Source organism: Natrix helvetica, assembly GCF_964273705.1.
Source record: "Natrix helvetica genome assembly, chromosome: 10".
Taxonomy (NCBI): domain Eukaryota; kingdom Metazoa; phylum Chordata; class Lepidosauria; order Squamata; family Natricidae; genus Natrix; species Natrix helvetica.
Window position 1 is genome coordinate 13,999,556 of NC_138561.1, and position 26,724 is coordinate 14,026,279.

The following is a 26,724-nucleotide window of genomic DNA, read 5'->3' on the forward strand; positions in this document are numbered from 1 at the left end:
GTGTGTCATTTTATTGGATCGGCGCGTGGCATGCCTGCAGGAACAGAGTGCAAGCTTTGGATTTACACAATTTGTTCTCCGTTACCTCCTTTGCAGAAAACATTGGGAAAATGAAGACTTTCCCTATTGCGTAACAAGATGTGGTTAAAGATGATAGCAATATCACTTAGACCTAACCCTGTTTTCCCAAAAATAAAACCACCTGGATAATAAGCCCTCCCCAAAAATATTGCAACACAGCAGCAGCCATGAGGTGACCACACTCGCCGCCTCCTGCACCTCAAAAATAATAAGACCTCCCTAAAAATAAGGCCAAGTACTTATTTTGGGGGTCAAAAGAAAATAAGACTCTTGTCTTATTTTTGGAGAAACACAGTTTATACCGCTTTACAGTGCTTTACAGCTCCCTCTAAGCGGTTTACAGAGTCAGCCTCTTGCCCCCAACAATCTGGGTCCTCATTTTGCTGACCTCGGAAGGAGGGAAGGCTGAGTCAACCTTGAGCCTGGTGAGATTCGAACCGCCAAATTGCAGTCAGCAGAAGTAGCCTTCAGTACTGCACTCTTACCACTGTGCCACCAAGGCTCAACGATGGGCTTGTTGAAATCATAACAAGCATATGAAGCTTGTTTAAATTAATCTTGATTACCTTAATTATACCCAGCTAGGTATCACCGTCCAGTGGGTCTTGGGTGATCTTAAAAAAATTAAGCAAGGTAAAGCCAGGTCCCTGTTGTTGTTGTTGTTGTTTTTTGGGGGGGGCTCTTATGATTGTTGACTAGACTGGGATGTTGGAAAAGCCTCAGGGTGGGGGTGTAATATTAAACCACTTCCATGTAGTTGCCACGGGTTTCACCTGAATGTGGCCACAAAGTCATCTGAAATCTTGACTCAAAAGAAACTTTGTTAACTGGAACAACTGTCGTCTTTGAAGCCATGAAAGAAAGGGAGACCCTATGGAGCTGGAGAAGACTCCTGTGAGTCCCTTGGACTCCCAAGGCGATCTGACTTTTCTTTGAAGGCTCCACGTCACGGTTGCCCCAAAGGTGTTTTTTTCAAGAGGCAACTGGATTTTGTTTTTCTTTGAAGACATTTTGCTTCTCATCCAAGAATTTCTTCAGTTCCGACAGGATGGTGGGGAATGGAAGGACTTATATTCCTTACAGAATACCTTATACCAAATGTGTGTTTGTGTATACATACACACACACACACACACACACACGAATGTCTTCTACCACCACGCTTGAAATTTTGGCCTTAAGACAATTTAGAACTACACCGCCTTCGGTCTGACCTAAGCGTAGTACACAAAGTTAACTGCTACAATGTCCTACCTTGTCAATGACTACTTCAGCTTCAACCATAACAACACACCAGCTCACAAATAGATGCGAATGTAATGTAAATTGCTCCAAACTCCAGTGGAGAAAATACAACTGTTGTTACATCCTCAAACCCCCAAAACATGAACCTTAAACTTCTTTTGGACCTCACCTCATTCCTAAGGAGTGTGCATAAGCGCACCTACTGTCCCTGTCCTACTGTCCCCAGGTATTCGTATCCATTTTCCTGTATTGATAATCATGTTAATACTTATATCTGTTATCTTATACAGGCTTGACAAAATAAATGAAATTTTAAAAATGTGCATCCTTTTAAGAGTGAATGCAAAGAACCAGCTTTCTGCAAGGAATATAAATCCTTCCATCCCCCACCATCCAGTCAGAGCTGAAGAAGCTTCTTTGGATGAGAAGCGAAACGTCTTCAGAGAAAAACCAGAAAGTCCAGCTGCCACTTTTTTTTGGGGGGGGGGGGAGCACTTTTGGGCCAAGCACGACCCGGATGGCTGAGCATCTCCCCGGACTTTCCCCGCGAACGAAGCAGCCGCCGCACTCCAAGCCTTGCGCAAAAGCGCTCCAGGAAACCCCAACCTTGGAGAAGCGGCGGCGGCGGCCAACGCGGAGAGCCGAAGCCGGCAGGGGGAGCTGCCGGAGGAAAAGACCTCGCCGCCTTCCTCCGCCCTTCCCCTTCCGGAGCCAGGCGCGCCAAAGCCGGGCGCCATGCCGCTGGATCACCGGCGAGTGCCGGGCCCGGAGGAGTCTCAGTCGCCGCTGCTGTACGTGCCCGGCGGCCAGAAGGCGAGCGGCGAGGCGGGCCAAGCCAGCCGGGATCCCTCGGCCCTGCAGCCGCTCTTCGCCCGCGTGGGGCTGCTGAGCCAAGCCAAAGGCTCGGCCTACGTGGAGCTGGACGGGGGCACCAAGGTCCTCTGCTCCGTGGCCGGGCCGCGCGAAGCGGGCGGCGGCGGCGGATCGGGCGCTCCGTCCGAACAGCGGGGCCGGCTGGTGTGCGACTTCCGCCGGGCGCCTTTCTCCGGCCGCGGCGCTCGCAGCCGCCCGGGCGAGAAGGAACCCGAGCTGGCGCTGGCGCTGCAGGAAGCGCTGGAGCCGGCCGTGCGCTTGGCGCGCTACCCGCGGGCGCAGCTGGAGGTGAGCGCGCTGCTCCTGCAGGACGGCGGCTCTGCCTTGGCCGCTGCCCTTTGCGCCGCCGGGCTGGCGCTGGCCGACGCCGGCATCGAGCTCTACGACCTGGTGGCGGCTTGCGCGCTCAGCCGGCAGGCCGGGCCGTCGGGGCCCGAGTGGCGGCTTCAACCCACCGAGCCCGAGGAGCGCGCCGCCGCCGCCCGCCTCACCGTGGCGCTCCTGCCTTCCCTCAACCAGGTCTCCGGCTTGCTGGGCAGCGGCGATGGCGGGCAGGCTGACAGCTGGGCTCAAGCCCTCCGCCTGGGCCTCGACGGCTGCCAGCGCCTTTACCCGCTCCTGCGCCAGAGCCTCCTGCGCGCCGCCAAGCGCCGGGCACCAGAGCCGCATGAGCCCGCGGAGATGGACACGGAGGAGACCCCCGAGGGGACGGCCTGACATTCGCCCTGGCAGGATCGTGCACGTCGGACCTCGATGATGGAGAGAAGGATGCGGAGCGAGAGACCTGCCTGATCCCCGTAGGACTTCATTTGGAAACTTGGTGCCCACCCTCCTCTTTGGAAGACGGGGTGATATTGCTGCAGCGTCCCCCACCCACCCACCCACGAACCTCAAAAGCTGTGCCTGTTTTGACTCTCATTTTGCACCATTGACTCTTCGTTTTTCTAAGTCGGGTAACCTGAGGCGTCTCCTGAACCCACAACCGATGCCCTGTTTTCATGTTGAAATGTGACTTCGGGTGAGATGAGAGATTGTTGGTCCTGCGGAGGCGGCCTCTTGAACCCTGTTCGTTGATGTGGTCCTTTGGGAGACTTGTTTTCCTGGGGAGTTTCATGCAAGTTTAGGTTCGGTTAAAGTGATGGCTGAGTTTTCATCAGAAACCACAAGTTAACCATGATAGAGCTGAAAGAAAACCTGTGGGGTGATGTCTTAAGGGGCCCGTGGGGATTCAGGTTATGACATTAAGCCAGAGGTCTTCAAACTTGGCAACTTTAAGACTTGTGGGCTTCAGTTCTGGGAGTTGAAATCCACAAGTCTTAAAGTTGCCAAGTTTGGAGACCCCCTGCATTAAACAATAACATGGCTTGTTTCGTTCATTGTGAACCCAGTTTAATCCAGTGTGGTTAACCATAATTTATTTCGTGCTTTGGACAGATACAGCCAGTTGCTTGTGTAAATGCATGTTTTTAAAAGCCAGATGAATGTTGATATCATTTTTTTTCCATTTTCACACAAAAATGATTTTAAAAAAATACCCAGTCTGTTTATTTTGCATTGTTTTGTTTTTCCTGACTCCTCCTGTCTAGGAAATAAGCCACATTGTTATCTTTTATTTCTCATTTTTGATCCTCTGTTGACTAAATCCTTGTTAGTACAATTTTTGTTAATCATCTCAAGTCTGTTTTGGCATTCTCCTAACTTTCATTCCGGGTGGGGGTTTTTTTTTCCTCTCAATAATAATTCACTGGATCTCCTCTAGGACTGACCGGTTGGATTGCCTTGCAGTCCAAGGGACTCAATGCAGGAGTCTTCTCCAGCACCAGAGTTCAATGGCCTCCATTCTTTGGCCCTCAGCCTTTCTTAATTGCTCTTTGGGCACCCATAAAAGAAAAAAAGCCATGTTTGATCTGTAGCACATTGCTATTGTTTATTTCGGAGTCACAACGATTGGTTCAAATGTGCAGTCACGGTGCCTGCTTTTCCTCTCCTCCTCCCCCCCCCCTCTTTCTTTCTCCCATCTATGGACCTATGTTTAAGGTTGTTATCTAACAACAGCACCCAAGGTCCTCCCTCAAGTTGAGGCAGGAGGCTCTCCACCAGCTTAGGGGCAGCAGCAGTGCTGCACCTGGATTCCTGTCTCCTCTCCATCAGCACGGATTGGAAGGAAGCGACGTCGGAGGCTGCACAAGCTGTAAGTCGTGGGAAGAAAACGCAATACATGGGAAAGGAAGCGCTTGGCGAGGGATTCCCAGCAAGGTAGCCCTCCCTACTTGCTTCCTTCGGGATCCGGTGTGTGATTTCTCATCTGCAAGGGAAGAAAATACTCATGGCAACTCTGAGCTTGTCCAATTGCAGCTTCTCTGTTTTTAAGCAGATTGGAGGGCAACCACGGCTTCCTATCGGCAGAGATCGCCAACCTCCTTGTCCTCAGGGACCACTAATTTCATAATTTTAAATCCCGCGGACTGCTAATAAGATCTGCCTAATGACCAGCTGGGTGGGCGTGGCCAGGTGGTCATGTGACTGGGTGGGTGTGGCCAACTTGATGTCAAGGGGTGCTTTGCCAGCCTCTACTCGCCACTCCTCGCCTGCCCCCCCGCCCGGGCTCCTTAGGGCCCCAACAGGAAGCCGTTGCTGGAGCTAAGCAGCCACCATGAGAAAGAGTTGGCAAAACAGCTCAGTTCAAATTGGATCTGACCGAGAAGGAAGCTCAGCAGAAGCACCTCACTGAGGACTACGAGCATAGGCTTTCCAAACAGAGGGAAGACCTGTGGGAGTGTAAGACCGGCGGCTGGAGGCTCAGTGGGCTGAGATGGTCAGCCAGTTCCAAGCCATGATGCAGTCCCACTGGAACAAGGCCCTCTGGCTCTTTGCCATCAGCGGTGCTTCCCTCCAGCCTTCGCCCAAAGCCCCCCACCAGGAGGCTGAAGCAGACCCCAAGTCAGAATTTCTGCCCCCCTCCAACCCCCACAAAAAGACACCGAAGGGAGAGACTCCCTGCAGCAATGCAAACATTCATTGCACGTATCCGGCCCAGGGACCGTAGTTTGAGGACCCCTGGTTTAGTGCAATATAAAAAATGCAAATATTTTTCTGCAGACCACCAAAATGTTCTTGTGGATCACCAGTGGTGCACAGACCACCAGTTGGTGATGGCTGTCCTCTGGCATCTGAACCAGGTCACCCTATCTAGAGCTGCAGAAACATATTTCGTAGTTCCCAAAATGTCAGATACTATGGTAAGATGGGGGAAACCAAAACAAAACTGCCTGCATTATGGTTTAATGTTAAGGATGAACCTGATCACTAGCTGGCAGCCACTCACCAGGTTTTAGCTATTTCACGCCTTGCCCTTGCAAAGCCTGCATTGGTTCCAGAATCTTCCAAACGCTACTGCCAAATTGTAATTTTTAATGTCACGGAAAGAGCCGGTGATTCGATGCAGAAGAAGCAACGTTAATTGTCTAATTAAGTTGCATTTAATTGCCGTTAAACCAGGGACACTGTTTTCTTGCTTCTGCTTCTCTTTTTGTGGTCTTGCCCTTGGGAAGCACCACCTTCACACTCTTGCGTGATCCTTAGCCTACACAAAATTGGGACCCCCTGCCCTACAGGACCCCCTGATGTTCCCAATTTCATTTCATCAATCTCTTGGCAAATATCCCAAAGGGGCTTTTTCAAAAGGCAACTGGACTTTTGTTTTTCCTTGAAGATGTTTCACTTCTCATTCAAGAAGCATCTTCAGAACAGGAGAAGGCTGAAATAACTCACCACCCAGAATTAACTCACCATCCAAACCAGAAATAACTCACCATCCAAACCAATTTCTAAATAAACATAAAACTCAATTCTCCTAAGAAATCTTAGAACAAAAACCAAAGCCCTTTGACACATAACTGTCAGTCAACGACTGAGGATTTGTTCCCCCGTTACATATCAAATACTACCCCTCCAGAAGAGATGCTTACATTGCTATGCAAACCACAATGGGGATGTTAGCCAGGACAGGCTAATTATGATTTAGGACAAGGGGTGCACAATGGGCCTTAAGAAACACTATCAAATTCACCTTGGACACCCTGAGCCTCGAGGTTGGAGTCTCAAAGGTGGTTTTTTTTTCCAAAAGGCAACTGGACTTTCTTGTTTGTTTTTATTTGACGTTTCTCTTCTCATCCAAGGAGTTTCTTCTGTTCTAACTGACAGCTGTGGAACGGAAAGATTTACCGCATTTTTCAGAGTATAAGACGCACTGGAGTATAAGACGCACCAAGATTTTGAAGAGACAATTTTTTTAAAAAAGTTTTTGCACTCTTCAGACTTTCCAAAAACGACCTGTTTTTCGCGAACACGGGCCCGTTTTTTTTAAAGGGCATGAATAGCCTTTAGGAGGCTTGTAGAGTGCTCCTGGGGGGTGGGGGAGGGCCCCAAAACGAGCAAAAAACATCCCATTTTTCTCAAAAAAAAAAGGGCATGCATAGCATTTAGGAGGCTTATAGAGTACTCCTGTGAGCTTGGGGGGCAAACTTGAGCAAAAAACGGCCCGTTCTTCCCTCATTTCCGCCCTCCCCACCCCCCAGGAGCACTCTATAAGCTTCCTAAAGGCTATGCACAGCCATTTTGGTAAAGGGGCGGGTTTTGGGGAGGCCAAAAATGCTGTATTCAGTGTATAAGACGCACCCAGATTTTAACCCTCTTTTTTGAGGGAAAAAGGTGCGTCTTATACTCTGAAAAATACAGTATATTCTTGGCAGTCATCTGTTAACACTCAGCCTTTCTATTCCCCACTGGTCAGTTAGAACGGAAGAAGACGGTTCCCTCCTTGGACGAGAAGTGAAACGTCTTCTAAGAAATACAAAAGTCCAGATGCCTTTTGAAAAAGCACCTCTGAGACAGCCACGGGCCTGGATGATTGAGAATCTTCCATAGACACTCTTGACATAAATAACCTGAGCAGATTGCATCCAGGTGTTAATTAGACGACCAAATCTTCTTTGCAGCTCGGCGTTTTCCAGCTAAGCTACCATCGACAGCCAAGACCTCTAGAATGGTATCGTCCACTTACACCCTGAGCTTCTGCCCTCCCCTCTCCTTTCTCTCCCCTTCCCCTCAATGCTTCTGAGCCATCTGATAACAGGAGGAGGGGAAACAGCGTGCGTAAACATGCCATCGAGGCAAATGAGGATGGATGCTCTGATGTGTGAAGGAAATGCAGTAAAACCCCATCTGGTGGAATAAGGCTGCTCCCCCTTGGCGCAAATCGCAGAGCCCCACTTACCGCGGTGGCTTCTTCGGTGTCTGTGCTCTCCTCTGCACTGTCAATCTCTTGCTGAGGGGCGTGACCCTCGTTTTTGGTGCTTTCCTTCATTCTGATCAGTTCTCCCACCGGGGAGGAAGCCTCCATGCTGGTGAACAATTTTTTCTTGCTGTCCTTGGTACCTGTGAGATCAGAGATGCTTGAGGTGGAGCTTCTCCTATTCTAGCAAGCAGGAGCAGGGGGCTTTGGGGGTTCGCGCATCTTCGATACACATTTTAAATACTGGTAGTCCTCAACTTACAACCATTTGACGATTGACTCAGCCCTCCATCCTTCCGAGGTGGGTAAAATGAGGACCCAAATTGTTGGGGGCAAATAGGCTGACTCTCTAAAACGCTTAGAGTAGGGTCTTCAACCTTGGCAACTTTAAGCCTTGGCGGACTTCAACTCCCAGAATTCCCCAGCCAGCAGGTCTTCTGGTTACTGCTGCGCATGCCCATGCGCCGATCAGTTGGCCAGCCCGCATGCTCACACCGGAAAATGGAGGACCAGCTCTCCCGGTTTCTAACACTGCCACATGTGCAAAGGCCAGCTGATCAGCACATGCGCATCGGAAAGCCGGAAGATAAATGGGCACCACTGCGCATGCCAAGCAACATGGCTCTGAGTGCCATAGGCTCACCATCACAGTGCTAGGCTAACAAAGGATTCGGAATGGCATGAGTTGTCTTTCAGTACTTGAGTGCAGGGGTGAAATTCTTTTTTTTTTTTTTACTACCAGTTCTGTGGGCATGGGTTGGTGGGCATGCTGTGGCTTGGTGGGCATGGCAGGGGAAGGATACTGCAAAATCTCCATTTCCTCCCCACTCCAGGGGAAGGATAGTGCAAAATTTCCATTCCCTCCTCACTCCAGGGGAAGGATAGTGCAAAATCTCCATTCCCTCCCCACTCCAGGGGAAGGATACTGCAAAATCTCCATTCCCTCCCCACTCCAGGGGAAGGATACTGCAAAATTTCCATTCCCTCCTCACTCCATGGGAAGGGTACTGCAAAATCTCCATTCCCTCCCCTCTCCAGGGGAAGGATACTGCAAAATCTCCATTGTCTCCAACTTATTCTCCAAAGCACCATTCCAAGAAGAAGTGGGTGGAAGTTTGTTAAAAAGAGATCCAACCTAAGAACTAAAAAGAAAATTCCGGACAGTGAGAACAACTAGAGATGGAACAGCTTATCTCCCAGAGTTCTAGGTGTTTCATTGGAGGCTTGCAAGGAAAGATTGGGCAACCATTTATCCAGGATTGTAGATGGTCTCCTGCCTTAGGCAGGGGGTTGGACTAGAAGATCTCCAAGGTCCCTTCTAGCCCTTAAGACCCTTCTCTCCCTCACCTGTGGGGTGTTCCCGCTGTTGATCCATCCGATTGAGGCTTTCCAGCAAGTTATCCACCTGCGCTTTGATCTGGCTTAATTCCCCTTTGATGGAGTGCAATTCTTCGGCTCGTACTGCAGGGAGGAGGGGGGAAGAGAGATGGGAGAATGAGCAGCACTCCTTTTAAAGACCCTCTGCAGAAATTGAACTGGGAAATGCGGGCTGGGGCGGGGGAAGGTGTTCATCCTGGCTTTTATGCCAGCAGCCATTTGCATCCGTGCTAATGAACAGGATAATTTCCCAGCTTTTGCAAACAGCGGCATCTAAAAAAAACAAAAAAGCTGCTGCAAAAGACACCACGATAAAGATCAGGAGAATTGTTTCCCTGTGCACATCTGCAAGCCCAGCCACGCACAAATTGGCGCATACAGAGTGTTGCTGGTTTTTTTTTTCAACCCAGAAATCCTTTCCTTCAAAAGGAGCAGATTTCTATAGGGACAGTTTGTAGATTATTCCTGCTCTTCCTGGCCTTTGATTGAATCGGCTGGCTAGTCCAGATCAATACAAAATGCTGCTTTCGTTTCTAAATTTCCACCATCGTTTCTCCAGCTTAACGTTTCCGGTTCTGTCTTTTTCCCTTAAGACAACCGAAATTCTGCTTTCTCTATCTTCATTGGTTCTGCCCTATTTGAAGACCTGAATGGTGTAGGGTCTGCTTGGGTGAGGGGTTGGACTAGATGACCTACAAGGTGCCTTCCAACTCTGTTAATCTGGATCTGTACCTCCTCCTGTGTTTACCACGAATGCTTTTTCCTAATTTCCTCCCCTCCCCACCTTAAAATAGATGAACTGCAAGCCTTGTCACCAGTCCTGCTGAGCATCCTAAAGATTTTGCTCTGGGCTCCACGCGGCTGCTCAGCCAACCAGAATCGACTGCTTGACAACAGATGTACAAAGGAATATTTAACCTTGACTAGACAAAGATGTCTAAGTCTCTGCATCTGATGACATGAGCTATAACCAGTAGACGATTTTGCCTTTGATTAAGGTGGTGTGATGTGGGAGGCTTTCAAGAAGTGATTGGACTGCCGTTTGTCAGAAATGGTGAATGGTCCCCTGCTTGGGTGGGGGGTTGGACTAGATGACCTACAAGGTCCCTTCCAACTCTGTTAATCTAGTGCAATAAAACAGATTAGATGGAAAAGATGCTACCAGGCTTCTGATTTTTGTCTGTTCTGACCCAGGATTACTTAACAAGCAAGAAACGGAGTCTTGGTCCTGGCAAAACCCCTTTTATTTACACGACTGTGAATTCCTTTCATTCACAGTCAGCAAGGCTTAGCAAACAGTCTTTCAGAGGAATGTTTATCAAATACGAACCTTATCTCATTTGGTGAGCTGCTAAATAACTAGTTTCCAAATGCAGGGCAAGGCAAAACTTGGCACTGAATCTCTTATAGTTACACACAGACTTTTTCTCTCTTGACACGACCGAATCAACTTATTGTTTCCTGCAAAAGCCCACTCCCCATTCGCTCCTCTTTTGTTTCCCATGGAAGGGACCAATCACCTCCAAGGTGATTTTACTCCTAAGTCGACCCTCCTTTCTTAGTTGTTCTTGTCTTCTGGCAGCTCTGCACATGCGCACACCGGGAACAGGCTCCAGCTGTTCCTCTGCCTCACTGCTGTCTAGCTTCCTCTCTGCCTCTGACGCAGAGCCCATATCTAAGCTTTCCTCAGCCCCCAGGACTGGCCCATGTTCCTCCCCAACCTCCTCACTGTCCGAACCTGCTGCCAGCCCTGTACCCAAAACCATTGTTGCTCAATCTTGACAACTTGAAGATGTGTGGACTTCAACTCCCAGAATTTCTGGCTTGAGAATTCTGGGAGTTGAAGTCCACAGACCTTCAAGGTGCCAAGGTTGAGAAACACTACCCTAAACTAGCGTAGCTCTTGTGCTACAAGATGACTCCAAAGTCTCTGTACAACATTGGGGCCCCCGACACTCACATTTTGTACGTCCTGTTGTGGGGTTGCTGTTGCTTCTTAAGTCCGTGTGTGGGCTCAGTCTGGTTTTACTTTCCGTCCCGAGATGGCTTCTTCTGGTTTTGATAGGAATGTGTCCAATAAGAGGCGGGATCTTCTGGTATTCGTAGATCCTGCAGGAAAGGTGGGGAGGAGAAGTTGATATACTAGTCTCTTTTTAAAGTATATTTCAAGACAGAGTACAGTAGGGGGGCAAATAAAAGGTAAGGAAGTTGTCATCTCTGTGGTTGAATCGCAAAGTAAAGAGACGAGATGAAAGCGCTAAAGTCACCTGTATGGCAAATCATCTTTGTAAAGTTCATATTCCAGGTCACAGTTCCTGCAAAGGAGAAGAAAAGCTTTAGAAATGCATATTTTCAAGAGGGAATAACTCACCATTTCCGCAGCACATTTGAACCAGCATCTCCATAACTTTGATCTCATTCTCCATCTTATTTTTTAAAGCTAAAAGTTCCCCTCACACCTATCTGCTAGTCATTCCCGACTCTAGGGGGCGGTGCTCATCTCTGTTTCAAAGCGGAAAAGCCAGCGCTATCCGAAGACGTCTCTGTGGTCATGTGGCTGGCATGACTAAATGCTGAGGGTGCACAGAGCGCTGTTACCTTCCCACCAAAGGTGGTTCCTATTTTTTTACTTGCATTTTTACATTCTTTCGAACTGCTGGGTTAGCAATAGCTGGGACAAGTAACTGGAGCTCACTCCGTTACGTGGCACTAGGGATTCGAACCGCCGAACTGGTTTATATAGAATAGAATAGAATAGAATAGAATAGAATAGAATAGAATAGAATAGAATAGAATAGAATAGAATAGAATAGAATAGAATAGAATAGAATAGAATAGAATAGAATAGAATAGAATAGAATAGAATTCTTTATTGGCCAAGTGTGATTGGACACACAAGGAATTTGTCTTCGATGCATATACTCTCATTGTAAAGAAAGAAAAATAAAATAGAATATATTAATCAAGAATCATATGATTGATTGTCATAGGTTACTAATAAGCAAACATTATACTAGGAAACAAAACAATATAACATGATTATAGTCATAAATGGGAAGAGATGGGTATTAGGAAGGAAGAGAAGAATAATAGCAATGCAGCCTTAGTGAATATTTTGACAGCGTTGTGGGAATTAGTTGTTTAGCAGAGTGATGGCATTCGGGGAAAAACAGTCCTTGTGTCTAGTTGTTTTGGTGTGCAGTGCTCTATAGCCTCGTTTTGAGGGTAGGAGTTGAAACAATTTATGTCCTGGATGTGAGGGGTTTGTAAATATTTTCACAGCCCTCTCTTTGACTCGTGCAGTATACAGGTCCTCAATGGAAGGCAGGTTGGTAGCAAATGTTTCTTTCTGCAGTTCTAATTATCCGTTGAAGCCTGTGTCTGTCTTGTTTGGGTTGCAGAGCCAAACCAGAGTTATAGAGGTGCAAATGACAGACTCAATAATTGCTCTGTAGAACAGAATCAGCAGCTCTTTGGGCAGTTTGAACTTTCTGAGTTGACGCAGAAAGAGCATTCTTTGTTGTGCTTTTTTGATGACATCAAAGACATGTTTCCCCTTTCCTCTGCATGGCTCACAACATCTGCCAACATTCCTCCTGTATGCAACTATTAACAGGCCCATGAGCTTCTTGTATGGTTATGGCTTGTGGTTTCTTGGGCAACAGATTAAGCCGTGTTCTTTCCATGACTAAACTAGAATGTTCCATTAGTGCCGGTACTTCTGACACGGCTTCTACGTAACAAATCTCACGATCCTTTCCCTGAGGGAACCAGGAAGCTGCTCAAAATAACAAGAACAAGCATTTACACAAGGCATCCTCCTTGACTTTTCCATACAGGTAGTTCTCAGCTTACAACAATTGGGACTGGAGTGCCTGTTGCTAAGCAAAACAATTAAGTGAGTGAAAAAAATTGCGTAATCATTAAGTTCATCACCATGGTTGTTAAACAAAGCACCCGGTCATTAGGCAAATCCAACTTCTCCTTGACTTTGGAAACTTCAGAAGGTCGCAAATATATATAGCACTTAGACTTATATACCGCTTTACAGCACTTTACAGCCCTTTCTAAGCAGTTTACAGAGTCAGCCTATTGTCCCCAACAATCTGGGTCCTCATTTGACCCACCTCGGAAGGATGGAAGGCTGAGTGTCTAGGCTTGCCAGTGGCTCAGGACCACAGAGGCTTTCCATCCCATGCCCTCCCCCGCTCACCCCTTCTGGACCCCATTTCGCCCAATGGCGTGAAAGATGACGATTGGAGTTACTCCACCACAGTGGACAGCAAAACTCTACAGAAGCTGCAGGAAATGTTTGGGGCAGTGGGCTTCCGAGATAATGAATGAGGCAGTGGTTGGAGAGATATTGCGGCAGGGTCCGCGGAACATGGACCCCAACAGGCAGGGGGAGTACTTGGAGAGTCGAGGATAACCAATCCAGAACGGTAAGGTATCAACCTTGAGCCTGGTGAGACTTGAACTGCCAAATTGCAGGCAGCCGGCAGGCAGCAGAAGTAGCCTGCAGTACTGCACTCTAACCACTGTGCCATCGCAGCTCCAGCAGTGAAATCCTCTGAACTCTGCTACCAATTCAGTGAATCTGCTACCTTTGCATGTGCATGCACACTTTCTACCCTCAGGTGTTTTGGAGAATAGGTCGACTCCCTCTTCTTTGTGGCAACCCCTGAGATATTGGAAGACTGCTATCATGTCTCCCCTAGTCCTTCTTTCTATTAAACTAGACCTACCCAGTTCCTGCAACCATTCTTCATATGTTTTCGTCTCCAGTCCCCTAATCCTCTTTGTTGCTCTTCTCTGCACTCTTTCTAGGGTCTCCACATCTTTTTTACATCATGTCAATGCAAGCCATGGGCCTGCACCCTGGAGATGCAGCTGATCATGCAAAATGGCGTTCAATGATCCGAAAAGCGGACCTTGCCCTAGGAAGAAGAAGATGAATGAGGAATGTTTCTAGACCTCTTCAAAATTCAAGAGGAAAAGAAACTAGCTTACATATCATGAGTTGGAAGCCTCAACTCTTAGCCACAATTGTGGAATTACCTTTCCAGTTTTCCACTTCTTCCTTTGGTTTTTTTTCTCTTCCTAGAAGCAGGAGAGAAAATGGCCTTGCAGTTCTGGGAAGGAACCCCTACCTATCATGAATGTGCATGTTTCGGTTTTGATATGCCATTTTCCCTTGTTTTCCCTGCTCTTTTGCTTGTTTTCTGCACGGCCCAAGGAGCAACAGCAATTGAAGAGTCCTTTAGAGATCGTATTTGAACAGAGGAAACCTCTCTGATTATGCAGAGCAGGCAGACTTTTGCAAACAGTGGCTTTTAGAGCCATCCACTTGGGCACTCTGCTAGAAACTAAGAGGGAGCACGCTGAGCGAGTGGAACTAATATTCTACTTCAGGATGTATTATTGCCAGCGCTATATGCTGTGATTGCACCAGGGAATGGATGCAGAATGTGAATATTGCTATAATAATAATGTACTAAATGTACATGCTACCTGATGCCCAATAATGCGGCCGTTGGCTGCACATTTCAGTGAAACATTACAAAAATAGGTCTTTAGCCCTAAAATTGAAAGTTGAAATGGAAAGTTCTTGGTGAAAGCACAAAAGCTTGATTTGCAATTCTTCTACTAATAGGCAACACTTCCCAATAACTCACAGAGGCGTTTGAATCAATCAGGATAGAGCTGGAAGGAACCTTGGAGGTCTTCTAGTCCAGCCCCCTGCTCAAGCAGGAGACCTTATACCATCTCAAACAAGTGTCTGTCCAGTCTCTTCTTAAAAACCTCCAGCGATGCAGCACCACAACTTCTGAAGGGAAGCTCTTCCACTGGTTAATTGTCCTCACTGTTAGGAAGTTTCTCCTTAATTCCTGGGAAGATGTTTTTTTTTCCACAGCTGCACTTTTCTGGCTCGGAGAGAGCAGAGAGCTCCATGCCATTCCTGGAAGAACAGCTGCATCAGGATTTCAAGTGTTGCAAACAAGCAGAGAAGTCTGCATTTGGAGCATTTGAAGTTGATCGACAGGGCCTCCAAACTGGAAGAGGACATCTGCTGGGCCAGGCCAGGCTTTCATTTGGAGGTGCTGGTGCCATATAAATTATGAAATAATAAATTAAGACATGATAGCAGGCTTCTAATAGAGTGGTACCTTGGACTCATTGTTCATTGTCTCCAGAAGGTGTGATGAGTACCAAACAAATTCTTCCTATAAAGAATAATGTAGTAAGTCATAAAGCAGCCGACACTGGCAAGTTTTACCTTGTGCCGTGAGTACTAAACAAATGACGAGTACCGGGACAAACTTTTCGCAACAAAATACACGGAGTAGCAAATCTGATGAGTTTCAAAGCAGCTGAGTACCAAGGTACTACTGTATTTGAGAGGCTATCAGAAAGAAGAGGCATTTTTCAAAGCACTTGAGGGCAGGACAAGGAGTGGCAGGTGGAAACCTATCAAGGAAAGAAGCAACCTAGAACTAAGGAGAAATTTCCTGACGGTGAGAACAATTGATTGCCTCCAGAAGTTGTGAGGTTTTCAAGAAGAGATTGGACAGCCATTGGTCCACAATGGTGCAATGTGAAGAACTGTGGTAGATGGTCTCCTGCTTGAGCAAGAAGTTGGACTAGAAGACCTCCAAGGTCCCTTATAACTCTGTTTTTTCTGTAATTCTATAAATTCTAGAGAGAGTATTTCTGGATATGCTTTGAGGCTTTCTTCCCCCTCTCTTTGTGTTCTTCACCTCTTTCAATCCTCAGAGTGGCACACCGCTCCTCCAGACCAAACGGTGCCAACTCATGCCATACCCAAAGTCTGAGACCCGAAAGCAGGGGGGTGCCAATTCCCAGGATGTCTAACCCTGAAATGGAGCAGAAAGCGAGTCTGGCATCCAGGAGAGATTTATGAACCACTCATGATGGCTAATAAAAACAACCCTCCTCCTTTTAAAGGCACAGAGAGGCAGCCTGCTGGCAGCTATGAGGATGGACCAAGCCAGGAATTCCAGAAAGGCTGTGCAGAGAAGCTATTGTTTTCCCCTGGAAGTTATTTTTGGGTTCTTTGTTAAGGCCTTTTGTTTTCCAAACTTCCATCTGTTGGCTGCTGCACTGGTCCAGAGGGACCAATTTGTGACTGAAATGAGACCTGCTTGACATGTTCTCCCAAAGGTACCTAGGTTGCAGTTTTGTGTATATCTTAAAGGTTCCCTTGCATGTATGTGCTAGTCAGAGGTGGGTTCCTCCCGGTTTGGAGCGGTTCAACCAAATAGGTAGTAACTCGGCCGTGCACACGCCCAAACCGGTTCTATCGGAAGCACTGTAAGCACCACAATCTTCTTTTTTGCTTCTGTGCATGCGTGTGTAGGGTGCATCAAGTGCACATGTGCACCTGAAGCACATCCATGCACGAACTGACAGTAAAAGAATCCGGAACTCACCCCTGGTGCTAGTCGTTTCCAACTCTAAAGGGCGGTGCTCATCTCCGTTCCAAAGCCGAAAAGCCAGCGCTGTCCGAAGACGTCTCTGTGGTCATGTGGCTGACATGACTAAATGCCAAAGGTGCACAGAACGCTGTTTCCTTCCCACCAAAAGGGGGTTCCTATTTTTTCTACATTTTTCCATGCTTTCAAATTGCTAAGTTGGCGGAAGCTGGGAGAAGTAACGGGAGCCTACTCCATTATGCGGTGCTAGGGATTCGAACCGCCGAACTGCCGACGTTTCTGATCGACAAGCTCAGCGTCTTAGTCCCCGAGCCACCGCGTCCCCATGTGTATATCTTACAATCAAGGAATCGGGGGAGGGTCTTTCTACATTCCCCCAGATTTTGGGGATCCCGAGCAACCACCTCCCTGCAGCCTCGTTTAAATTCATGTTAGTGTGCAATATCTAAGAGGCTCTGACTGTATTCACACAACCTACTTAGCCAGGTAGACAAAAGTAGGGGGTCAGAAACGGGGCCACACAAAGAAGCGGAGCCCCATCCGCGGGATGCAGGCAGCAATAGTGAAACCGTGTCCCCTCCGGTCCACGCAAAATCTTCTCTCCACGGAATCGGCCCCTGGTGCCCAAATGGTAGGGGACCACTGGACTAAACTCACCTCTTTGAGTTACTTCAGATCACACCCTAAGCTTGGCTAATTTCATGCTTGGTTAAGCTGAATGCAGGGCAACAATCCATTTGTTCTTTTGTGATGCAAAGGTCGCGAAAATCTGGTCATCTGAATTGTCTCCAAAGTCTAACCTGGAAGGTCCCCAGCTGCCCATGATGCTGTTGGCCCAGTGTTTCTTAACCGTAGCACAAGGGTGAAATGCTACCGGTTCGGGCCAGTTTGCCCAAACCAGTAGCAAAAAAAAAAAAAAAACTACCACTTCAGGTGAACTGGTATTTCCGAGGATCAACTGTGATGTGCAATTTATACCGTGTTTCCCCGAAAAAAAGACAGGATCTTATTTTCTTTTGACCCCCGAAATAAGCACTTGGCCTTATTTTCGTGGAGGTCTTATCATTTTTGAGGTGCAGGAGGAGGCAAGCGTGGTCACCTCATGGCTGCTGCTGTGTTGCAATATTTTCAGGGAGGGCTTATTTTGGGGGGAGGGCTTATTTTAGCACATGCGCTCAAAAGTCCAATTGGGCTTATTATCCGGGGAGGTCTTATTTTCGGGGAAACAGAGTATTAGGTAGAATCATCGGATTTCCTGCTTTCTTGCTAATCTAAATCGTCTGGCGCAGCGGATTCTCCCCCCTCCCCCCTTGCTGTTCTACTTACTTTTGCAGGCGCCCTTGGTAGCAGGCTTGTCCTGTTTTCACGCTCTGCGCAATGTACGGAAGGTCCTGCGCACGCTCCCATTGCTACCAAACCTGTAGCAAAGGTAAGTTGATTTCACCCCTGCCTTAGCAGTTTTAAGATGTGTAGACTTCAACTCCTAGAATTCCCCAGCTAGATGGGAGTTGAAATCCAGGCATCTTAAAGGTGCTGAGGTTGGGGATCGTTGTACCTGGTTTCCGTTTCGCTTTGCCCAGGTGTTTTCTTTAGAAACAGATTCACTTCAGCAGCTTGGCGTTGAGAGATCAGCCCAAGGTTTCTCCTAGCAAATGATTCCCACGTTCCACTATAACTGTGATGTGGCATGTGTGGCATGTGTGCCACAGGTGGCCCATAGAACCTTCTCTGCAGGCACGCCAGCCGTCGCCCCAGCCCAGTTCCCCCGTGCAAGCACATGCGCCTCCCACCAGCCAGCTGGTCTTCGAGTCTCTGCCGCGCAGGTGGGGCACAGTGTGGGATGCACGCACACATGCAGGGGATGGGGCGCATGCGCGGGGGAGATCGTAGTGCACTTTGGGGGCTTGTGCAGCACCCTCATGCCCTGTTTTCGCTTCTAGGTTGGTGCAGGAGGCCTCCCAGGCCCAAAACAGGGGGAACAGGGGAACGTAGGCACATGTGCAATGGGGCAGAGCACGGGGAGGGTGTCGCACGCACATTGCACTATGGGTGTTTCGGCACCAAAAGGTTAGCTATCACTGCACTAGTATCCAGAAATTCCCTTCTCTTCCCCCCTCCACTTTTTTTTTACATGCATTGACTTCCCACTGAAATGCTGTTTGCAACCGAATCATTTACCTCCCCACCCCTAAATAAACACATAAACAGATAAGCCCCAGCCCAGCCCCCAATCTGTTCCATCCGCTCCCTTCTAATCTCTTTTATTGGCAGCGAAAAGGAGTCCCTTAAGAGGATCAAACCGGAGGAGGAAATATACGTGTGATAAAAGATCACACAGCTTGCTCTTTTTTTATCTGCGGCCATTTCGGAAAGCAAACGGCTGTCAGAGAAAATCGTCTTCTTGCTGACGGGCCCATATTTTATTTAGCATGAAAGTGGAGTTTTATCCAGGGTTGACACGTTTTATATGATTGAAGCTAAAACAGGAGTGAACGCTTCCTAAATACAATCTATACCATGTCAATGAGAATAGGAAGGGACCTTGGAGGTCTTTTAGTCCAATCCCCTACTCAAGCAGGAGACCCTCTACCATTTCAGACAAGTGGCTGTCCAATTTCTTCTTTAAAACCTCAAGGGATGAAGCACCCACAACTTTGGGTTAATTAGTTAATTTGGTTAATTGTTCTCCCTGTTAGAAAGTTTCTCCTTAATTCCAGGTTGCCTCTCTCCTTCCATCAATGGTTAGTTTCCATCTATTGTTTCTTGTCTTGCCCTCCTTTGTGGCAGCCCCTGAGATATTGGAAGACTGCTATCATGTCATCCCCTAATCCTTCTTTTCATTAGACTAGCCGTACTCAGTTCCTGCAACCGTTCTTCATACGTTTCGTCTCCAGGTCTTTTAATCGTCCTAGTTGCTCTTCTCTGCCCTTTTCCCAAAGTCTCAACATCTTTTTTCTAATGTGATGACCAAAACTGGATGCAGTATTTCAGGAGTGCTCTTATTAAGGTTTTATAAAGCAGTACTAATACTTCAAGGGACGCGGTGGCTCAGTGGCTAAGACGCTGAGCTTTTTAATCAGAAAGGTTGGCAATTCAGTAGTTCGAATCCCTAGCGCCGCGTAACGAAGTGAGCTCCCGTTACTTGTCCCAGCTTCTGCCAACCTAGCAGTTCGAAAGCATGTAAAAAAGCGAGTAGAAAAATAGGGACCGCCTTTGGTGGGAAGGTAACAGCGTTCCATGTTCCTTCGGCATTTAGTCATACCGGCCACATGACTACAGAGACATCTTCGGACAGCGCTGGCTCTTTGGCTTTGAAATAGAGATGAGCACCGCCCCCTAGAGTTGGGAACGACCAGCACATATGTGCAAGGGGAACTTTTACCTTTACCTTTTTACTAATACTTCACGTGAGTTTTACTAGCTCAGCTCTTCTGCTGGTCCTATCCTTTGATATGAATTATGTATTCATTGCATTTCTACCCTGCTTTTTTCTCTGAGGGCTTCAAAATCCATTAATTTGGAATTAATTTATGTCCAGCACTCTAATGGTATTAGTTTCCAAAAAAAGGTCACCGCTCAATAGGCGCATGACAAAGAGCACAACGTGAGGTCTGCTGTGTTTAGAACACAAGCTAGACACACCACTGGTAAGTGTGGGAGGTGGAGGCTTCAGTCTCGTTGCTTTTGATCCAGCTGTTATGTTGTTTTCTTTTCTATTTTCAGTTGAGCTTTTGAAACCTCCCATCCTTATTTCCTGCCTTTGTGATTTATTTATTTTTTTAAAGACACTGCTATTTTTCTGGCCTTCCTTCTTCCATTGTTCCCTTGATGCTTTGTCTATTTTCCAATCAACTTCACAGGCTAACCTCTCTGACATCTTGATCTAGTCCATTTCAGCATTGCTTCTAGTCAATTTCATGGGGAAATTGTCCTGATATAAATCTATCTATCTACGTGGTCACGAGGAATAGTGTGTGTGTGTCTGTGTGTGTGAGAGAGAGGGAGGGAGGGAGGGAGGGAGGGAGGGAGGGAGGGAGGGAGGGAGGATAGATGGATGGATGGATGGATGGATGGATGGGATAGATAGATAGATAGATAGATAGATAGATAGATAGGTAGGTAGGTAGGTAGGTAGGTAGGTAGGTAGGTAGGTAGGTAGGTAGGTAGGTAGGTAGGTAGGTAGGTAGGTAGGCAGGCAGGCAGGCAGGTAGGTAGGTAGGCAGGTACATAGGTTGGTAGATAGGTAGGTAGATAGGTAGGTAGGTAGGTAGGTAGGTAGGTAGGTACATAGGTAGATAGGTAGATAGGTATCACAGTACAACACACAACTTCCTACTTTGGTCTTCTCTGCTCAACAACAGCTTGCATGCATTCTCCAGTAGCGTTCAGAAGCAAAGAGAAAATAGAACTTCTGGTCACGAACGCTTTTGACCATGGCCAAATCGGGTTCTGACCAAAAAATTCACATGCCCCCCCCCCCCGCCCACGTAGCCAATTTCCCCTTCCACGCCATTTTTTTGTTAGCACCAAATTTCCAAAATTAGGTTTGGGTCATGACCAAATCGGTTTGCGACCAAAGTTATGGAATGAAGTATGATCGTAACAGAAGTTCTACTGTACGACCACAATCAGAACTAGAATTTTGATTTGCTAAGCAAGGCGGTTTCTAAGGGGTGCCTAGGACTCAGTCTCCGGGTTCCTAGGCCAGCTAGCTTCTTCACCATTACTGTGGATTTCACCTCCTTTTTACTTTGTTTCTTTTCCTATGAAATGTAGGACATTCACATGTTCTTAATTAAGGACAAGCATCACATATCATCCATGAGAATGTCTCCAAGGTATCTATTCTCCTTTGAAATTCTCGCCTGCCAACGTGAATAGAGTAGAGTAGAGTAGAGTAGAGTAGAGTAGAGTAGAGTAGAGTAGAGTAGAATAGAATAGAATAGAATAGAATAGAATAGAATAGAATAGAATAGAATAGAATAGAATAGAATAACAGAGTTGGAAGGGACCTTGGAGGTCTTCTAGTCCAACCCCCTGCTTAGGCAGGAAACCTACACCACATACATACATACGTACATACATACATACATACATACATACATACATACATACATACATACATAATTTGGTTCTCTTAATTCAGTCTCCAGGGAGATTCGATTTTGATTACAGCCCTTTGGGCCAATCTGGAGATTAACAGAATCATTCCAAGCAATTTAATGTAGAAACCAAGGGTTAGGTTTGGGGAGAACAGTAATGGGAGGTAGGGGAACGACAGTGATGGGATGGACTCACGGATACAGGCTCGCGGCGTGCTGCCTCTTCTGACCAGGCCTGGTATGGCTCAATTTAGGCTCTCGGGCCATGTTTATATCTAGAGAAAAAGGGGAAAAAATGACTTCTAAGGAGAAACAGTGGAGCCAAACAAGTGCAGAAGCAGGAGAGGACCAATCTGGCAAAAGAAATAGCACTTAGACTTATAAACTGCTTCACGGTGCTTTTACAGCCCTTTCTAAGCAGTTTACAGAGTCAGCCTCTTGCCCCCAACAATCTGGGTCCTCATTCTACCCACCTCCGAGGGATGGAAGGCTGAATCAACTTTGAGCTGGTCAGGATCGAACTGCTGGCAGTCAGCAAAATTAATCTAGCCACTGTGACAGCAAAGCTCATGACCCTTTTGTCACCCACATGAAAGAGAAAGTTGAAGCTAAAATTTAGAAGGAAACAAGGCATGGACATCTTTTTAACCTATCTGTGCTATTTATCGACTTTGGAATTGTCTGAAAACAGAATTAGACTCTTCACTCAGGGGACTGGCAGCATAGGTGCAATTTTAAGCACCATTTAACCCCCTGGGGAAGGCAAATATGCTCCTTTTGGGGGTGGGAATAAAAAAGACCAGCTTGCTTCTTGTCTATCTAGCTTGCAAAGGATGTGTCAAGATTTTTTTTTTTTTCTGATACAGAATTATTGTTTTGTTTGATGGAGAAAGGAAAGTGTTCCTTTAGCTGCACTAAAAATCCAAAATGCATTTCAAAGATGAAGTGCTTCCTTAACTAGGAACTGTAATTGGGGCTGCTTCCTATACTTACCCATATATATACTTATTAATAAAAGGTAAAGGTTCCCTTCGCACATATGCCTGCTAGTCATTCCCGACTCTAAGGGAAATCTCCATTTCAAAGCCAAAGAGCCAGCGCTGTCTGAAGACGTCTCCATGGTCATGTGGCCACCATGACTAAACGCTGAAGGTGCACAGAATGCTGTTACCTTCCCACCAAAAGTGATTCCTATTTTTCTACTTGCATTTTTATGTGCTTTCAAACTTGTATATTTGGCCGAAGCTGGGACAAGTAACGGGAGCTCACTCCGTTACGCGGTGCTATAGATTCGAACCACTGAACTGCTGCCCTTTCTGATCGACAAGCTCAGCATCTTAGCCACCTCCTATGTATGTATGTATGTATGTATGTATGTATGTATGTATGTATGTATGTATTTGTGTTACAACCCCTGGTATGCCCAAATTCAAATCCCAGTAAGAGTATGGCTAGCTGATGAGAGCTATATATATATAGCTATATAGCTAGATATATATATTTATATATCTACTTAGAGCGATAAGAATCTAGAGCAATCAGTAGGACTCGGCTTTCAGATCTGAGCATTCATGGGAATGCGAGAAGACCCGAATACACGAGGCAAAGTCTTCCAAAGTCTACTTCTATCTTTTCTTCTTGTCCATTCCAGATGGATTCCCACCCACCTCCAGCCAATAACGGCACCCCCAGAATCTATTTCTGCTGGGAACATTCTCAAGATATACCCATCGACTGCTGCTTGGGGTGCTATCCAAATCTGGCTACCTTCACTTCTGAAATGAGTTATCTGCCTTTTTCTTTTTTGAAGATGTCACAGTCGACAAGTACACACCATGCTCAGAATCCTTTTATATCGAAGGAATTGCTCTAACAGCAGATCAGAATCTTGATCTGTTAAGCTATTTGAGCTACCAGGCCACAGAGAGATGGATTTCTTGTCTTCGTCCCTTGTTTTGGACAAAGCTATTGTGCTCATCAGATGGACTTGCCCGTGGTTTACTGATCCAGCCCAATCTTCCCTCGGAATAATGGTCACACATGAGCTAGATCACCAACAGCCTCTTAGCTAAAATATACTTGATTAATACGCCACGCAAACTAAGCCCCTGAGAAGGGCAGAACTTCAGTAGATAACGGAATGCTAGACTGAAGCTTAAGAGGAAGAGGGCTTATTTTTCCCCCAAACCACACACTCACTCACTCACATCCATCCTCGTGCCCATCCATGCCATGGTTTCAGAGATGCTGATTGCCTTCTGACTACGATTCTTAGGCGCCTTAACAACCTTCTATCGATCATCTACCGTCTCCATTTTCCTTGCCTCTCTGATCTAACTTTCATTCCAACCAAAGAGCTGGTTAGATAGAGAAGAAAAACGGGAAGAGAGGGTGAGCAAATGGCATGCTTTGTTTCCAAGCAAGAAACAACAACCCCCCCAAAAAAACACACACAAACACACAGGTTATTCTGCATAACAAAGTGTAATACATTGATTTGTGTTGCTTTTCTTCAAATGTGTCCGGCTATGTATCGTATCCAGAAGGAGGACAAGGCTGGTTAGATGTGGAAGCAGCTCTCCCTCCCTCCCTCGCCAAGGCTTAATTCTCTCCCTCCCTCCCCCACCTTCTTCCCTGCCTGTTTTTCCCCTGGTTGCCTCTACCTTGGCAGCCAAATCTGTGCCACCTTGTCTTGGGGGGGGGGGGTGAGTGTTGCCCTACGTCCAACCCAATGAGCAAAATAGGGTTACTCACATCTCCAGCAGCCTTCTCTGCGGCCAAAAAGTGTCATGCCACCCGAGAGAGAGGAGGGGGGAGGAGGAAAGGAGGACCCAGTGCCAAGTACCCGAGTCTGTCAGTCTCTCTCTCCAAGCCCCCAGCGAGGTTGGTGAGCAGCAGTTTTCTCCTTCCCCACCCACCCCCCTTCTTCATGGAACAAATGGATCTCCAGCCTGAATGCTGTACCAGAGGAATGTACCAACTGGCATGGCGAAGGGGGGGATGCTAGACAGGAGGGGGAGGGGTCAGGCCAAGCAAACCATCTCCACATCATGGGCAGGGGAATTTTTACAGCCTACAGTTTCCATCATGACGAGCCGCTCCTTATTATTGTGGGCATAGGATGGTTTAGACCAGTGGAGGGGGGCGGTCTTACAAGTAGTTGAGGATGGGTATCTGGGGAGGTAGGAGATCCAGAGGAGAGGAGAAAGAGAGGTTGCTATTCTCAAGCTCGCTATATTTCTGCCTTTGGGGTGAGGTGGAGAGCAGATGCTCAGGAGAAATCCTGATTTTTTTTTGCACTCTGGTGTCCTCCGAGGAAATGCTGACTCCAAGTTGTTGCTTCCCAATTTTCTCCCATCTGTGTCCCTCTGATGTGCGAAATTGGGATTGCCAACCTTGACAAGTGGCTCAGTGGCTAAGACGCTGATCTTGTCGATCACAGAAAGGTCGGCAGTTCAGCGGTTCGAATCCCTAGAGCCCCGGAATGGAATGAGCTCCCGTTACTTGTCACAGCTTCTGCCAAACTAGTAGTTCAAAAACATGTAAAAATGCTTTTAGATCCTCACAGTGGTGAGGATCCCTTTGAGCTGTGGGAGTATCAAATATGCACAGTAACCATAATGTACATAACCAGTGAGAAAAGTCCCATTTTACCTGAGGACAAATCGATAAGATTGATATGCTCTGTCACTCAAGTAGGAGTTTGGAGGGGATTCCAAGAAATATGGTGCCAGAAACTGATGTTTTGCTCTGCATCACATATCACATTCCTTTATTGATTTTACTAAAATTTATGTTTTTAAATGTATTATATGGCAACGGGAGCTTGGTGGGAACCAAACAATAAGTGTGTTGGAGGTTACAGGATCCACATTTTGCTATAGTTTGATGGTGGTTAATTCTTAAACATTGTCCCTCCCACAGTTACAAATTCCTCTCCCTAATATTTTTCATATTAGTGCCTGAAAATGACAGTCATTTCCTTGTGGGTGTAATGAGCAGGAAAAGGGGGAAACTGCAAAATTCTTGACTCTTCTACTTGTTGTTGTTGTTTTTTTGTTGTTGTTGTTATTTTAAAGACCAAAATAAAGAATTAAGCCTATAGCACAATACATAGGGACGTGGTGGCTCAGTGGCTAAGACGCTGAGCTTGTCGATCGGAAAGGTCAGCAGGTCGGCGGTTTGAATTCCTAGCGCCGCATAATAGAGTGAGCTCCCGTCACTTGTCTCAGCTTCTGCCAACCTAGCAGTTCGAAAGCAAGTTAAAATGCAAGTAGAAAAATAGGAACCACCTTTGGTGTGAAGGTAACAGCGTGCCGTGCACCTTCAACGTTTAGTCATGCCGGCCGCAAGACCACAGACAGCGCTGGCTCTTCGGCTTTGAAACAGAAATGAGCACTGCCCCCTAGAGTCGGGAACGACTAGCACATAGGTACAAGGGGAACCTTTAAAAGGGCTAAAGTTTTAGGTTTACCTAACTGGTAAATTAATATAATCCTATATTGCTATACCGTAGCCTATTAAGATATTAAAACAATGTAATAATTGTTTAAATGTTAGATTGTTTACAAAGGTATCCTAGATGGACCTAATAAAAATCAGATTATTGTACACACAAGATCTAATAAACATCAAGTTATTATATACATGGCTAAGACACTGCCTAGAATAGTGTTTCTCAACCTTTGGAACTTTAAGATATGCAATCTTTGATTACCCTTCTGATTGCTTCAATGTGTTCCTGATTTCAAGGAAACAAACTACAATAATATTTTAAAACCTGACCAATTTTTAGAAAGGTTTTGCACCATAACATTTCCCTTCTATTACCAGGAGATGGTGGTGTGAGGCCAGGGATTAATTTTCTTTTCTTCTGCGGCTAATGCAAAGGAATCCAATTGCAGGCAAAAGTCTTTGAATATGCGTAGGAATTAGTTCCAACTGAAATATATTTTGTACGTATTTCATTCCTCCCACCCTTGAGACGTTGCTTGAGATTAAAACCAAGCAAAGACAAGAAGAATGTGCAGGTTTACGTATGGAAAACGTAGGATCTCATAGTAATTTATATTGAATAAAACCCTGCCAGGAGAGCTGACTGTCCACACATGTTTTTTTTTCCTGCCAGAAATGAAAAAGACAGGAAAGGTCAGCACCCAAAATCTCAAGAAGTTTAGAATAACAGCCAGATAAAAGTTTCATAAATATTTAAGGTGGCTGAGAACAAACAGGATTTTATTTTTCCACATTGGAAAAAAAGCAACCATTCTGACTTGTCTTATAGGTTAGACAGACAGAC

General features: G+C 46.5%; 2 protein-coding genes across 4 annotated transcripts; one reads left to right on the plus strand and one right to left on the minus strand.

Annotated features, from left to right (window-relative positions):
* The first annotated feature begins 1,969 nt into the window (after window positions 1–1,969).
* On the plus strand, window positions 1,970–3,856 carry EXOSC6 (exosome component 6). Its single transcript, XM_081962950.1, has one exon. It carries the CDS (start codon window positions 2,062–2,064, stop codon window positions 2,914–2,916), a length of 855 nt encoding a protein of 284 aa, XP_081819076.1. The 5' UTR covers window positions 1,970–2,061; the 3' UTR covers window positions 2,917–3,856.
* Window positions 3,857–4,003: 147 nt separating this feature from the next.
* LOC309397173 (RNA-binding Raly-like protein) lies at window positions 4,004–24,379 on the minus strand. Of its 3 annotated transcripts, none has more exons than XM_081962956.1 (7): window positions 24,180–24,379; window positions 21,622–21,700; window positions 11,137–11,184; window positions 10,830–10,978; window positions 8,840–8,953; window positions 7,475–7,635; window positions 4,004–4,504 (listed from the first exon to the last, which is right to left on the minus strand). In XM_081962956.1, the coding sequence occupies exons 1-7, from the start codon at window positions 24,214–24,216 to the stop codon at window positions 4,466–4,468; spliced, it is 627 nt and encodes a 208-aa protein (XP_081819082.1). In that variant the 5' UTR covers window positions 24,217–24,379; the 3' UTR covers window positions 4,004–4,465. The 3 variants fall into 3 exon arrangements, with proteins under 3 accessions (XP_081819082.1, XP_081819083.1, XP_081819084.1); XM_081962957.1 differs by lacking the exon at window positions 24,180–24,379 and adding an exon at window positions 23,633–23,688; XM_081962958.1 differs by lacking the exon at window positions 21,622–21,700.
* Between the last annotated feature and the right edge of the window lie 2,345 nt (window positions 24,380–26,724).

What these genes read in the sequence shown, in the direction of transcription:
- EXOSC6 (XM_081962950.1), top strand. Translation starts at nt 2,062, where the DNA reads ATGCCGCTGGATCACCGGCGAGTGCCGGGCCCGGAGGAGTCTCAGTCG.
- LOC309397173 (XM_081962956.1), bottom strand. Translation starts at nt 24,216, where the DNA reads ATGACACTTTTTGGCCGCAGAGAAGGCTGCTGGAGAT. An exon ending in CAGAGAAGGCTGCTGGAGAT is followed by an intron (nt 21,701 to 24,179) that starts GTGAGTAACCCT and finishes CTTTTTCTCTAG; the next exon opens with ATATAAACATGGCCCGAGAG. An exon ending in CACGCCGCGAGCCTGTATCC is followed by an intron (nt 11,185 to 21,621) that starts GTGAGTCCATCC and finishes TCTCCTTTGCAG; the next exon opens with GAACTGTGACCTGGAATATG.